The 15832-nt window shown below is 41.1% G+C and overlaps 1 protein-coding gene across 2 annotated transcripts; it reads right to left on the bottom strand.

Annotated features, from left to right (window-relative positions):
• Positions 1-1064: 1064 nt before the first annotated feature.
• LOC115026364 (interleukin-1 receptor type 1-like) lies at positions 1065-13260 on the bottom strand. 2 transcript variants are annotated; one of them, XM_029459173.1, is made up of 12 exons: positions 13124-13260; positions 7936-8013; positions 7222-7474; positions 6612-6804; positions 6138-6306; positions 5898-5960; positions 5526-5661; positions 5247-5401; positions 3608-3751; positions 2715-2882; positions 1991-2259; positions 1065-1738 (listed from the first exon to the last, which is right to left on the bottom strand). In XM_029459173.1, the coding sequence occupies exons 2-12, from the start codon at positions 8009-8011 to the stop codon at positions 1442-1444; spliced, it is 1923 nt and encodes a 640-aa protein (XP_029315033.1). In that variant the 5' UTR covers positions 8012-8013; positions 13124-13260; the 3' UTR covers positions 1065-1441. The 2 variants fall into 2 exon arrangements, with proteins under 2 accessions (XP_029315033.1, XP_029315034.1); XM_029459174.1 differs by lacking the exons at positions 7936-8013; positions 13124-13260 and having other exon boundaries at positions 7236-7359.
• Between the last annotated feature and the right edge of the window lie 2572 nt (positions 13261-15832).

Here is a 15832-nt window from a genome sequence, read left to right as displayed (position 1 = left end):
GCTTTATCCACAAACAATTTCGCGACCCCTCTACAGTACCTCCGTGGACCCCATGGGGTTCGCGGACCCCCTGTTGAAGACCTATGTCTTAAAGTATTTAGTATTTAGAGGATATTATTTAACTTGGACAAAAAAGTATTTGGAAGCTCATTTCCACAGTTTATGGAAATGATAGACTATATATAAGAAGTGGACATAGTCACCATGACGTCGCCCATTCGTTTTGTGGACTACAGTTTTGAAGCCTTGATTTTGACATTTTTGCTGTCGCCATCTTGTTTTTTTTAACTAAGTACAACTGAACGCTGAGCAAGACATTTTTAGGAGACCAAAATGTTACAGTTAACTTTTAATGAACATAAAACACACTGTGAAAGGGTTGAAGTTGAAAGTGTCACATGTAAAGAAACTGAAATGTGTAGATTTTGGCTAAAACATGCAAAATAATGTTTGAAGAAGGACAAACATCAAAATGGGAAAAGCCTTCCACATGTTTTCCTTTGCAAATTTCCCATTTATTTGGCAAAATAGTCAACAGGAAAATCTCATATGGAAGTTTTTGCATGCTGCTAAGAACATTTGAATATTGTTGTCCTAACATTTAATAAAAATAAATGCATTTATATTTTCCTCCCTTGGCTGTTGCTCTTTAAAGTTGCTTATCTGTAATTCAATAACAATAAATAAATAAATGGCAATACATTTAATGTAAAGCTCACAGTTTGCTGCTCGACCTTATGAAACTGTAGAATTATTGTAAAAAAAAACATATTTACACTTTTTATCATATGTACATTTTCTCCATTTTTCTCCGCATGCCAGGGAATGTCAACAGTTCATATACTGATGCAGGCAAACTGATGATCTGTACATGAAATGTGAGTCTTTGCAAAGCATCTTCCTCCTCTTCTTGATCAGATCCCCTTCTCTTGGTATTTGCTGTACATGTACTCATCATTATTATTATTATTATTATTATTATTAATATTATTATTATTATTAGAAGCTTCCTCCGTCGTACGCCATGGCTCTGCTCAATTTGACTCGCTCTTTTTTGGTTCTTCATTAGGAAAAGCTGCGCGTAGTACCTTGTACCTTTATATTTTAGTACCACGTGTGCAGAGGTACCAAGCGAGCTGAGCCGACCACTGATTGGTCAGAGAGAATAGTCACCAGCGCGGTGTGACGGGATATTCCGCTCACACCTGGTGTTTTTAAATAGCAAACCGTAATGTTTAAACCAAAAGTGAGCAGAGCCGTACCTTGCGGTGGATACACGGCTTGTGAGCGTTGGTTCACCTGTGCTGTAACCTCGACCACGGAGTGTGTACCTCACAGCTTCTGGTGACAACACAGTATTTCTGAATTTTCCGTGTGTGAGGGGATTCACTACCGTACACATTTACATTGAAGACCAGCTACTCTGGGGTCCATGACCTCATCATAAGTTCAGCAGGGCAGTCTTCTCGGGGTACAAAGCCCTCTTGCCCCTCACCGGCATACTATATCTCATCTCCTTCCAGAACCTGGAGGAAGGGGAGAGGGACGCCGACGGCTGCGTGTCCTGTCCACCTTTCTCCTCGTCCTCTTTGGTCCTCATACATGTCCTCCACCTTTGCTTCATGCTTGGGTTCTTCCACCAACACACGGCGCCTTGCTTCTTCCTCAGGTGACGCACTGACTCTGGGAAGAGAGCCAGCTGAGCCGGGGTGATCTCTTCCATCTCAACCAGAATCACCTGTAAAGCAGAGCTCAGATTAGAATCAGGGGGACTTTGTGAGTTTGTGGCCATGAAGTAAAAATAACTGAAGTGGAAGTAAAGACATTTGAAGTACATTCATTAAAGATTTTCTCTCTTTCGAGCAGTTGCAGTTTTAGTTAATCTTTCCTTCATATCATATCGATACATTAAACTCATACACTTAATATTTTTTATATAAATAAATGATGAATGATGATAGAATATGCATTACCAAGTGCGCTTTCTCACCTTTAGAGATTCCTCCAGCAGGGTTCTGTGCATTGCTTCCAGACACTCCAACTGCTGTCTTAAGTCTGGATAGACTTCTTCACTTCCATCAAAACTCATGTTGCTGCTGCGGTCGCTGGTCTTGCTTTCGCTGTTATCTCTGCTGTCACTGCTCTTATTGATGTTGTTGTTGTTATTGCTAATGCTGCTTCTGATGAAAGTGGAGGCGGTGTAGAGCAGAAGGAGGCGGCGACTGGTTTGTATATTCTCTTCCACTGAGTCTACTACGGCTGCAGGGAGGAAACAGGACAGACAGTGAAATTAGATTAGAGTAAACATTAGTTTAATAAGAGTTGAGCCCCATCGTAGCTACACATAAAGGCACATCATGTGTGAATCTAAATACTATGATTTAGTCTAAATGTTCCTGAGCTGGGGTATTAGTATTTAGTAACTTCGATAGCAACCTGTATCTGTACGTCAACATATGGCACTGAAGCCAAAACCAACATTACCTCCAGTCCCCACTGCTATGATAAAAACCTGATGATAAATGTTGATATAAAGAACATTTAATGGGCTGTGACTGAATATAATACCAGTAGTGTTTACCTAAGAAAAGTTCCTCTGCATCAACTTTTCTTTATTGCTTCAAATAACATTTTGTCAGCAAAAACAGATTGCTTGGCCCAGCTGTATCTGAGGCTAATGCTCCAAAGCTGCCGCCGCCATAAAGGTAACTTACCCATCCCAGGCATGCAGTCACGGCCTGCTATGAAGAGTTTGTAGCCGCAGGCCTTTTCCAACACTTGGGGTAGAGTGTGAAGGACAAACGCCTCCACTTCAGTGCTGAATCCGACGGCACGGGGCTGTGCGTATGCCACATAGGCATCATACAACTTCCCATCCAAGTCTGACACAGCAGAAAATAATAAAAAAGAGCTTATTAAGGGTATTTTTAGTGGTGGATCAGTCTGCAAACATTGCTTTTATTCTTACAAGCAAGGTGAAAGTACATATGCAAGTCAGAATCAGCCGTGGTGACTTTCCCTTGTCATGTTAAATACACATTTCATTTATTAACTTTAATAAATTAAAGTCAGATTTTGAGATTTCTGGCTAAATGTAAACATACAGTCCTGAGTGTTAAAAGGTTTCTCTGTTACATAAGCAAGCAGCAGATGATATTCTCAGAAATACTGCAGGTGGCCCTGTGGTTAGTTTGTTTCCTTTGTTTGCTCACTGTATGTATGTGTGTGTGTGAATGCGTGTGTGTGTGTGGCAATGTTTATGCATCACTGTGGGTTTTTCCATCCTGGACTGTTGTGTGTAGTGTAAGAGTATTTCTTTGTGAACTCGTATGTCATTATTATAAAACACTAAAGTTGGGCTGTATAGATAAAATCAAATATCACTATTTTCTTCGTAGATATTTATACATATTGTAGGGAGATTTTTGATAATCGTCAGTAATGTGGATATAAAGTGGGTAAATACAAATAATAGAACAGCCCGGTACGTTCAGAACGTTGCATCACTTTACTGTAATGTAGCCTTCTAGTCTCATATTACCATATTGTTATATTGCCCAGTCCTAAAGAACACATTACTAATTACACACCAGCTGTGAAATATTACCTGTATTTGTATAGAGGATTGGAAACATACTCCTAAACCAGAGCACAATGTCAACCTTAAAAAGGTAGTAGATGGAAACACTGACGATGAAGAGAACCGTCACACCACCGAGCACGGAGCCAATGGGAAGTATGTCATTGGGATCTGTATAGAGGAACAGAAAACAAAGCAGGAATATGATTTCAGTTTGTTGTAAGATCACACCTTGTAAATTAATTCATTCCAAGGTTTCCATCGCCTCTCTGTTGTATTATAGCTACAACAGAGAGCAGACAGGCGCGTCTGCTCTGGGGATGCCACCTGGCGGTCAGAGTGTGGGTGGATCTTCTCCCCGGTGCTGGCTGGCCCTTGCCGGGCGCATTTCCTGTTGCGTGCTCATGTGCGCTGTTACCGGCTAAAGTAGATCAGTATGTATGATGGTAAACTGAGTATCTAAGGGTCAATGTGCCCTGTGTTAGATCCATTACATCGCGCCCTGATAGCCCAGGGGCGAGTCTCCACCAACTCTCCAACTGACGGGTCCGAGTCCTAGTCCTATCAAGTTTTACCTCAACTGGAGTCTAGCGACTATCTAAGTTGGTGGCGAGGAGACTTAGCCTAGTCTGTATACAAACGTCTATCCCGCCTGCACCAGTAATCCTCTGAACTGAATAGCATTGTGAATTCAGCGGCTATCACCAGACAGCTCTCCTCTATGATCTGTGCACTTGGTATTGACTAGGTTTGATTAGCAGTCAGGAATTTACCACAGGGACATGTTGTTGGCTAGAGAAAACCGTTATCAGAACCATTAAGATATTAATTACTGAAAACCCTTTTAAATACCTCATAAAGATACATTTTATTTTAAGTATTAAAGCAGGGGCAAGGCATACAGCTTAAATTGATTCAAACAACATGTATAACATTATCAAGATTGATTAATTATAATATAAATTCCCAACTGCTGTAACTGTTTGATCTACTTATCGGTTAGAGGAGAGAGAGAGAGGTCAGACAGCTGGAGTTGCAATTCTTCGGGCCGCTCATGACTTTGTCAAAAGTCCTTGAGGTCAGTCCGTGTCAGTCGTCCAATGGCAGAGTGAGTATAGAAAACTCTGAAGTTTAAATTGGTGATTCCAAGTTGTTTGTTTCATGGTTAATCCTGTTCCACGCTTCATTCGGCAACTTGGATACTACTTTCAGAGTCCTCGCGATGGTGAAGTCCTCACATCTCTCGTCTCTGATGAAGTCGCAAAGGATAACCTCGGTTCTGGATAAAATTCTTCTTCAGAGTCATCGCCCCCACCCTTGTCCTCCCTTCCTCTCTCTCTGCTTCCTCCTTTGGTATGCGAGTGCTGTGCAGTCCTTGACTGGACACACTCGTACTTCTCCAATTTAGCTGTACATCGTTTACTTCTCATAATAGATTAATCATCCTAGGGACTGTCCACCATTTACTCCTAACCACCTGTCCATGCTGAAACCCTCCTTGAGTTGGTAAAAGAGCATTCTGGTACATTCTACAACATGGTTTCATTCAGCTGTTTTTAACAGGCCACTGATTCTCAACCTACTTCACACCTGACAGCCCAAACTAATAACAAGTATTTAACAAACTAAAAAAGTTTTCATTTTGAGGGCTTACTCTGTTTTTTACCTGCTGGTAGAAGAGTAAAATAGCTCTCAGGGAAGCCCTTGGCACTGTACGCTCGACACGTGTAATTGATGTGGAAATCCTCCTCCCTCAGCTCAGAAATCGTCAGCACCCGCTCAAGCCATACACCTTCCTCAGGAACTTTCTGGGCCTCTTTGCTACAAATGTTGACATTCATAGTAAAAGCTTTTATTTTTTTAACACAATCAGGCACATCATAGTTCTCACTTGTCGTACCACAAAAGCAGCCGATAAAACAAAAGGATAGATAAGGGTGCTGACCGTTGTTCTGAAGTGTAGACGCGTTCAGCGGGGTCGGTATTGGAAATTATCTTGTTTCTGACCAGCCAAAAAATGTGAACCCAAGGCTTCCCGACACACGGCACAAACACCCGGCACAGCTTGTAGAAATTGGACCCTAAACACATGCACAAACAATAACACAATTTATACTTAACAAAACTATTTCTCTAAGTCTCTTAAATATTTTCTGTAATATTTTTCTGCATCTGTCTGAAAGGTGTTTTTGTGAATGTATGTTACAGGTGCCAGTGAAAAGATTAGAAAACTTATGAAGTCATTTGTCTTTCTGATTTGACTTGGTTCACAGTACCTTCACTTCAAAATGTTTGTCAGAATATTTCGCACACTCACCCATCTGTTCCTTGATTATTTCATTGGCCGGTTGGTTCACTCGTGGAGTCATAGAGTACTTCCCTGAGAAGACGGACAACGTAACAGAGGTTGAGGTTATCTATTCACGGAAATATACGGTATATGGAAGTAGTGGTTGCTTTTCGTATTGGTGATTGTGAAAAGTGAAGTGCTTTCCACTGTAGGATTTAGTATTTAAGGTTTGTCTCTCGTATAGTCAAGTACTGAGTCTGTTCTTACTTGAGACAAATGCTTCAATAGTCTCAGACACAGATCCTATCCTGCCGCCGAGACTGAAGGTCAGAGTACAGGTGTAGAAGTTGCTTGTGCTTTCTACCAGGCCAATGTTCAGTTTGCCATCAGGCAGGTAGGTATACCTGTCATTCCCATTAACGATGGGGTCACAACCCTAAATGAGAAAATGACAATATGTAAGATCATGGTAGATGGTTCCATGGTTAAAGAAGTGGCGTGATGAGCAGAGTTGGGGTCTGAAAACAAAATAATCGAGATAACACATATATTGTGCAACATTTAATTTCCAAACACCTCCCACACCGGGACTTTTCTCAAACTGCCTGTTGTCCCCAGACTGTTCTGCCCGTGTAGATCAGGTCCAGCAGATCGACACAGATGTCGCAAAACATCTCTACAACATCTGGACGAAGGTTAATGAATATTTTCATATCAGTGCAAGACTTTCCCATAACTTACTCTGTACCACTCCAAGGAGGAAGTGATGTTGTAGCTGTCCAGTTTATCGATGTACTCCTTCAGAGGGCAGGACAGAGTGTCGGCGACTCCATTTGCAAGTGTTTGATGAGCTTTCCTTGGCCTGCCACACTCTCCTGGAACACGCCGCTCCACGACCAGCCTGTTGGTCTGCCTGTTGCACCAAGAGGGAGTTCTGTCGGAAAGATGAAGAAGGAAATGAGCTGTTTTCTGTTCACGGTCATCAATGAGCAGCTGAATCAGCAATAACCAGGTGTTGATTCTTAGGGTGGACATTAAAAGCATCTGAAACATGATGCATTATTAATAACATGTTGAATGAAAGACAAAGTGTTGCAGTTTCACAGAGTCAGCAGCAGTTTGATACAGATTTACGTTTCCTCAATCATATAGATCATTCTGTTTCTCCTGCTGCTGTAATCATTTCCACACATACTGGAGCCTCCCTACTGAACAAAACATTGCTGCAGTGCACGCATGCGAGTAGGAGTCTCCAAGGTCAGATGCTACATTTTATTTAATAGACAGTGATTCCTTCAGCGTAGACAGCCACACAAACACATTAGGACTTTTTCTACTGATGCTACGGTACCTCAGTATGCTCACATATTCTCCATCTTCATCCAGCGTTATGTTAAGGAACCACAGAGTCTCCCCATGCACCAGGATTCGACCGGTCTCGTTACTTATTTCTTGGCCCGTCTTTGAGTCGTACCAGGTGAAGTTGTAGGGGACGGTTTCAAAATTGAAGACCTCTGAAGACACCAGACTGCTGGTCAGCATAGCCACATCCCCGGGAACAGAGTAAACCCTCTCAAACTGGAGGTTGTAGTTGGTACAGTTCTCTGCAACACATCCGTGGAGAATGGATTCATCATTTATACAGCAAGTCAACACTGATAGAGCTCTGAGTCCAACTCAAATTTGGGATTTTTCCAGCAAGGATAGGCCATTTAATTAAATTTCGCACATATCATTACAAGAAAACTCCATGTGCTTTAACTAACTTTAAAGTGACTTAAGAAGCAAGATTTAGGTTGGTCAGTTTCTAGTCCCAGCTGAGTTACTGTACCACTAAATGTGCTGCATAGTGTTAACAATTATGAGTACTGACAAAACACAAGTCACTGCAGGTACACCAGTGGCCATAGGAGGGCGATCAAACACTTCTCTACATACTGGAGACAGATTTAAGAGTTCTACTTACAAAAAAGCGGATAGAAATATGCACGGCATATAGTAATGTCTTAGATAGTCTCAGAGCTCTAGTAATATTTATGTAGTTCTTTGAGAAAGTGGGACTCACCTTGTTCAAATCCTGTACAGATCCCAAACAGCCCGAAGAGAAACAGAAGGCTTCCCAGTGTTGCACGCTGGCCCATGGCTGAAAGACACAAACAACATTTAGAGATGAGAATACACAACCAGCCTGACGTCATGACAAACAGCCAACAACTTACTGGAAGACTTCTGTCCAGTGACAGGACATAAGTGACTTTAAAATAGAGCAATAATCAGCTTCCCTCCCTCCTCCCTCTACCTCTGCACCGCAGACAAAGATGATAAATGTTCTGGTATTTGTGAAAAATCCTTACAAATCACTGCGTAACGTTTTGGAACTGGAAGGAGGCCATGCATTCCTGAACAATTCGCAATTGGACATTCCTATTCGGCCTTGCCTGTAAAACTATGAATGAAACCTGTAATCCTTCAGGGGAAACTGGTAAGACTTCTACAGTTTTCGAGTTGAGACAAGTCAGTTTTTGGTCTGACTTCATGACAAAGTTTCAAGTTACTCTTGGACCCCGTTCACTTTTTGAATCGGTGTCTCCATTGTGGTTAGCAGCACCAGCCTCGCCAACACTGTCATTTTCTGAAAGTATTTGTCAGCATATGTCATTTGTACTTCAGTTGGTTTAAACCATAAGTAGGTCAAAGCATAGTTGCGGTTACAGAAGCTTGTAGGTGTATGTGTGAAAACTGAGAAAGGCAACAACACTACTGAGGTTGGGGTTCGAGTCATCATCTTTGGTATGTTCCTTTTCCAGAGAAAACTACATTGTTATTATGATTGTTTCCATAAAGGACCAGTACCAGGCAGCGTTATTAAGATAACCAGCATGTTCCAGTCATCTGGATGGACTGTGATTAAAGTATGTGACCAAAGCTGGAAACAGACATATTTGGGTGTGACTCAGTTAAGCAGAAGGTGAACCCATGTTGCAAAGAGATTATCAGCTTCAAAAAGCATGCGTATAAAAGTAGTTCTCAAAGACCTAAAACTGCCAATTATCTCATTCATGGTTTCACGGTTTTTGGTGTCCTGTAATGGTTTTGAAATCTGTTCCAAAACTTACTTGGCCCCTGGCGTTAGGGCGGCACAATTAATCGAATATTCATGATTTTGGTTTGCTGTGGAAGCACTTTCCTTGCCTTGTTGCGTCTGCCCTGGGGATTCAACTTGGTCGCCCTGTGTGGGAGGATCCTCTCCCTGATGCTGGCTGGTGTGCATAAATTAAACCTAACCCAAATAGGGTTAGGTTTAGGGTTAGGGTTAATTAAACTTTATCCAAAATGTAGGCAATCTGTAAAAATGGGCAGGAGCAGGATGCATTTGTAATGTTTTAACCATCTGGGGTCGCATCGGTCATCTGATTAGAGATGTGTGTTGAGAAACCTTCATGACAGTCATAACAGCATTTTAACATTAGCGGTTAAATTGTGTGCAACAACAGAAGCTGCAGTGTTGTGTTCGAGTAGGTGTTAGGCCACATTCAGATATGCTTCATAGTCTTTAGCAGATAGCAACTGATCTAATCTCACCACATTCATTCACAATACGAAATCAAACATCAGCATTTCCACTTCAAGTAGATCTTACGGATCTTCACAGTGTGTTCGGCTGCAGTGCTGTAGGGGGGTTCAAGAGGGAAACGGGTTTAAAAGCTCTAACCCTGTTTTATACAAAGTTTTAGTAGAAAACATAGAAGAAACTGGAAGCTTTCTCCAAATTTTCATAGAATCCTTTGGCAGCTTTCGATTGCAGATGATTGATATTGTCCCATATAAGTCAAACTCTTTGACACTTAGAACAGTAGCAGTGAAACTGCTGTTTGGGGAGAGACGGTACACAAGAGGAACATTTTCATAATATCTGCACCTCGCTACAGGAAGACCCACCGCTGAAGAGACATGGACGGAAGCAAAGCTTTGTAGACGAGAGGTGCATTGGTGGTTTGGAGGAATATGAAATGCTGCAGGTGCTCTGGTCATGACCAACTGTTCCACTCACGACTTTCACATCAACGTCTTCTTTGCAATTTGACTGACTGTGCCCTGAAACTTTCCCTTTCACACCCGTAGTTTGGTTCAATTGGTCTTGACCAAGAATAAAAGAGATCTTGTTGTTGCACTTTTATCTGGTCCAGTTTGCGTTCACACTGGCTTTTTCTAAACAAGCTAAGAGGAGTAAACATGATGTCGTACAGACTGACGGCGACTGTGATCCCGCATCATCAGCTTATCAGGAACAACAATCCTCAGATTATGAAGCACATCTAAAAAGAGTTGATGGAAACTTATTCTGCGAATCAACCAGACAAAACAAGGCATCAAAGTTCCTAGAGGTATTACTGTCGGATTGCTATATCCCACTATTTTTAATGCTCATGATGAAATGCCAAAATATGTGTAAATTATTAGTAGTTTACCTTTCACATCACATATCTATCAAAAAAATACTATAACTATCAATTTATTGTGTAATTAATTTTTTTGATTCATCGATTAGTCTCCTTCAAATTACTTGTTTTTGTTCGACCAACAAGTAAGTCAGAATAATATAAAACAGGGAAAACCATGAAACCCTAATGCGACAAGCATCAGCAAATGTTTGACATTTTTCTTGATTAACAATTTACAAGATATTAATATTTTCCTGTTTTTTATTGAGTAATCAAATAAATGACTAGTGAGTTCTCAGTCTTACCAATAGAATATAATACAGAAGCAAAGCATTTGAAATGGTTGAGAAATATTTTACCTTGCTTGGTGTATGAGCCTAAAAATCAAAGACAGCAGTATTCAAATTAATCTCAATTTATTAAAATATTTGCAGCCTTAAAAGCTGGAGGATGTGTTTTTCTTGTCCAAGCCTTTAACCAGATCTCAGTCTGTGTGTTGTTCGGGGTTCCTCAGGCAGCAGAGTTTGACTCTGGAACAAGCCCGGGCACAGAGGAGCGTGGGAAGAGCTCCGCCGGTTCAGCGGGCTGTGGTGAACATGGGAGGCACACATGGGAGGCTGAGGTAAACGGATATGACCGAGTCACATGGAGGAGAGAAACCTTTAGCGAGCACTTTCCTTTTCTGCCGGAGGCCTGAAGGTGTTGGTTGTGTTCTGGGTTGAGCAGTGAGGCCGACAGTGTTGATGTTTTTTATCCACCTTTTGTTTACCAATGGTTGGATGACATACAACACATGTTTTCTGTCCCACATTTGACTGTACCACATGTGACTGTACCACATGTGACTACAAGCAACGTGTCCTCTTTAATATTTCTCTCTCTTAACTTCACCCCCACTTATTTCTGTAACAGGACACTGTTTGTAGTTAAGAGGTGGTCGCTGCCAAGATTGTCGTGCCTTTTTATATCCATGCTTACTTTTTTAACCTTGAGGCTACCAACACTCACATTGCAACTTGAACCTGTTCCGGTTGCTGTTGTCGACATAACGTCCTGTTATTGTAAGAAAATGAGGCCATCACATGAAGGACTGGCATACTCTATCAGCGTCTAATCAACACTGGCTCTCAGTGTCCCTCAGAGGAACTGAGGCCCAGACATGTTCCACCCCCACACACATGAGACAGTCTGAAGCCTCACTAACTAACAGCGCACTCCAGAGCTCCTTTTCAGCTTTTAAATCAGAAATGTTGAAGTTTCTGAAGGCTTATCAGACAGAACACTGCACAGCAGAAGATATCATGGCGGCAAACACTTTGTCTTTCAGGACAAATGGCTGTAAACGGTAGAAGTACACCATTCATCTTCCATAGTGATCAATCTGGAATGGTTGCACGGTGTGTTTGGTGGATTGCATCCTTGATTCTGGAAGTAAAAGCCCCGTTCTCTTCTCCCATCAACACTGTTGATTTACGGTTGAATCATTAGTGCGAGTGTTTGAAAATATCCGTTTTCGTCTGTTTTTTAAAGTATCGTTTGGAATGGGTCCAGCCTTTCGAGCATGTTTGATCTTTTTCGGCCTATAAATGTAGTCTTCGGAGGATCCAGCCTCTTGGCACGCAGCTGTGTTGAGCCATAGTGTCAGATTTGGAGGAAACTGGATTATTTTAAAGCACAAAACAAGAAGAGGACGCGGTTGTAATTCAAACAAGGATAAAAAAAGCTTCTGTTTTCTGGTGGCAGATGGTGGAAAGTGAAAGGCGAATGTAAATATCATTATTAATCCTTTTAAATGGATCAGGAGGCATACTTTGTGGCATACTTTCAATAATGTTATATGTTATTAAGAAATAGCTGCTGGACACATTTTAGATAGCGGCTGTTGATAATCTCCAACTTGATCATGTTTTTGATATACATACTTGACAAAGTGACATGTAACTGAGCTCTGAGGCCGTATGTAGAGAACGTTTAGTAGACGGGCACTGTTGGGAAATGGACCTCGCTAACTAATCACATTTGTGCAATGTTTGATGTGACTACAGCAAACTGCCGGAAAGGAACAAGTGTCTGTGTGATTTTTTTTAAATAAATTATTTTCAGAATTTGGTTTTGGGGCTAAATTGATCTCCGCTAAATTGCACGACAACATGACTGAATGTGATGCTGTTTTACTGTGAAGTGAGACAAAGTATATTTCTCAGTAACAAACTTTTTTGTTCTATTTGGTTTTGTGGTGAGATGCTCTGGAGACGGTGGTTGCAGCTGCAGCAGCAGGAGAATGCATTAACTACATAATACATGACATAATAATGTCAGTGTCACTCAGATACCTTTTTATAAAGTGCAGTGTTGTAGAGAAAACATCTGCACAGCAAACAGTCAAAACACAAGCGGGGGAAAAACAAAAAACCCCATGGTTCCTCCAAAGGTTTGATATAACTTGCTGTAAACAACTGTTCAAAATGCACCTAAAACAATCATCATATTTAAATTACAAAAAGAAATGATTTCAATGCCATGCGACAGATATGAGGTGAATTTCCGAGCTTCAATGTTACTGTCTATGAATAGCTTGAAAATAGATTCTCTTTATTTTATACAGCAGGTGCCTTTAATATAACGTAGAATTACAACACATTTCTCTTCAACAGTAAACATGCAATGCTTAACGGTCGCGAGCTGATCCCAGACTGACGCTTTTATTTGCATTCAGTGGCAGAATTAATATTACAAATGTAGAAATTGGAAAGAAAATAAAACTTGTCTTTTGTTAAGATAAGCAAAAGTGAGCAGAATCCATTGACTTACCTTTAAGAAAGCGACACAGAGGCACCGAACAGACGGAGGAAGGATGAGAAAGTTATCACAGCACAGCAGAGCGAGCGGAGGAAACCTCACCCGTGACCTTCGTGAGCAGAGTGCAGTCTCGGCCAATGACTCAAAGCACAAACAACTCCGACAAAGACGAGGAAGAATGTGTTTGGATTGCACCACTCGACTCTCTGTGCACCTTCCTTTGTGTTTCGACACACTGTTAAAGCATCAGCAGAACCTTCCCTTTTCCCCTCACCAACATAACTTACTGTTAACAGCCTAACTTAGCTGAAACATTTATAACACTTTTCTGTGTTAAAGGGAACATTCGTCACCATTAGTGTGAATGTCCAATCAGTGTTAATGATAAATGTAGTCAATTAACGCAATTAAATCCTCTGTGCGTTATATTGGCTCTTGCCAGCAGGTACCAGGATGCACTGCGTGCGAGCTACTGACACACAGCCAAAACATTGTGGGGCGGTTTCACAGACAGAGTTTAAACCTAGTCCCAGAATAAAATCCCTGTTTAAACTGTTCTAACTCTAAGCGACCTGCACAGACTCATCTTAAAATAGTCCTAGATTTAGCTTGTTCTGGATTAAACTAAACTGGTTGCAAGAGGGAGGATTAGAGCTACTCTAGGACTAAATTGAATCCTAAATGAATCCTTCAAGGAGGCAGGTTTAACCTCTGCTTAAATCCAACTGTTTGTTTGTGAGGCAGCATGGACTACTTGGATTACCCAAATGAAGTTGAACATGCACAGCAGAGGCCAGACGGATGAATACTTCTTGATAGGATCCATTAAATCCATTAATCCATTAAATGACTATGATGAAATTCTTTTATAAAAACAATAAAAAATGTGGGTTTTTTTGCACATTCCCCCGTCGCACAGAACTCTGACAGCACCCCCGTCGTTTGAATACTGCTGCAGTAGGGGGTCCCTGCTCCATGCTACACCAGTTTGGGGGTCCTTGGCCTGAAAAACGTTGAAGACCCCTGCTCTAGCCTTTCCTCCTTGTCTCAAAGACGAAGGCCTTTACCCACTTTGCACCAAGTTTTTGCCAACTGGAACTTTTCATCAGGAAACTGGTGATTTGTGTGGCGTCAGCGAAGCAACTATTTGTAGAATAGTTCACAAAGTCTGCGAGGCCATTTGTGAATTGAGGAGTATTTATATAAAGTTCCCTGACACTGCTGCCCGAGACAACTATAAAGTGCAGTTCTATGAATATGGCCACTTCCCAGGAGTGACTGGCTGCATAGATGTCATGTTCCCATCAAGTGTTCATCAACTCCTGATGCTGAGGAGTACAGGAACTGTAAGAACTGGTTTTACATCAGTGTCCGGGGTGTATGCAATCCTAATTTTTTGCTCATGAAATTCTCTGGCTAACTTTTCATGCATGGTCATCTTGTTCTCTGCTGAAAGGTGGTGGCACCATCTTCTCTCAGGGATGCTACAGCAGATGTGGATGGCACACACTCACTGTGCCCTGGCTCTTCCAGCCTGTTCAGATTCCTTTCCTCTGGGAATATAACACCAGTAGAAACACAAATATAACCATATGGTCCACAGTCATACTCGTATAATACCAAATACCCATGTAAATGTATGTACAGTGGTATTATGTTCAGTGGTGTGTGTGTGCCACTGTGCTTCACAGATCAGCAACATGAAGGCTTTTGAAAAAGATAAACTGACAGGGGACTATAATTGCCTGACAACGTAACTAATTAACTTTCTGTGGTGTATTTACCATTTGTGCTCAGGTCTTCATCTCAACTTTCTACATGGTCATCGTCTGGTGCACCACCCAGAGATTGCTGGTGCTCAATAATTCCAGACAGGAAGTCACTGAATTCATCGGTTTTGTTTGTTTCTGGTCCTCCACCAGTCTTAAATCGCTCTCAAGCTTTTTAAAGCCAGTTTAAGACTTTAAGAGTCTATAAAGGCAGATATAATTCTACATGTGATTTTGGAAAATTATACATCAACCACTCTTTTTCTTTTTCTCTGTAGCAGTAGTTTGGTTTTTACTTTCTATAGTTGGATGTTTGGACACAATTTGCTTTAGTCGCGTTTTTTTATATTCACTAACGTTTTTGGAACATATTCTTTTTGCATCTGCCAGACTTCTATCTCTAGATCCACATCAGAATTGATGTTTTTGAATCCATTCAGGGTTTTCGTGAGCACCATTAAAAGTGGAACATTTTCCCTTTTGATCAAGTTTAGTCACAAAACACCCAAAAAATGATGCTGGAATTTCATTTACAAACATAACTAATAAGAGTTTCTAGAAATGTGCAGTAATGTTGAGGAAAATTAAGGCTTTTCATAGGATATAACTGAACATTCGTGCTGTGATATGTTATCTCAGCCGTCGCAATAATATATTGTTCTGGGATTTGAAGCAACAAAGATTTCAAAAACGTCCTCCGAGTTATGAGAGAAATAATACATTTTAAAAAATCTATAAATCAGCAAATTACCTACACTTAGAAGTTTTGTGACCAACCATTTGATATAAAATATAATGGAGTATTACATCGCCCAGAGACGAGTTTCAGTTCACACCATGTAAATGTTAAGTAACCTCGGGGGAATTCTTCAAAAAAAACCTTTTGGAGTAAAGTGCTGTCTTGCAGAGGTGTAAAGCCACACCTGGGCTTCCCCACTGAAGAGGAGTCCAC

The sequence above is a fragment of the Cottoperca gobio genome, chromosome 21 (assembly GCF_900634415.1).
Source record: "Cottoperca gobio chromosome 21, fCotGob3.1, whole genome shotgun sequence".
NCBI lineage: Eukaryota > Metazoa > Chordata > Actinopteri > Perciformes > Bovichtidae > Cottoperca > Cottoperca gobio.
Note: the sequence above shows the minus strand (reverse complement) of the source record. Positions and strands in the feature narration are given on the sequence as shown.

What these genes read in the sequence shown, in the direction of transcription:
- LOC115026364 (XM_029459173.1), bottom strand. Translation starts at nt 8,011, where the DNA reads ATGGGCCAGCGTGCAACACTGGGAAGCCTTCTGTTTCTCTTCGGGCTG. An exon ending in GAATATGTGAGCATACTGAG is followed by an intron (nt 6,805 to 7,221) that starts GTACCGTAGCAT and finishes TCTTTCCGACAG; the next exon opens with AACTCCCTCTTGGTGCAACA. An exon ending in CCTCCTTGGAGTGGTACAGA is followed by an intron (nt 6,307 to 6,611) that starts GTAAGTTATGGG and finishes TTTCTCATTTAG; the next exon opens with GGTTGTGACCCCATCGTTAA.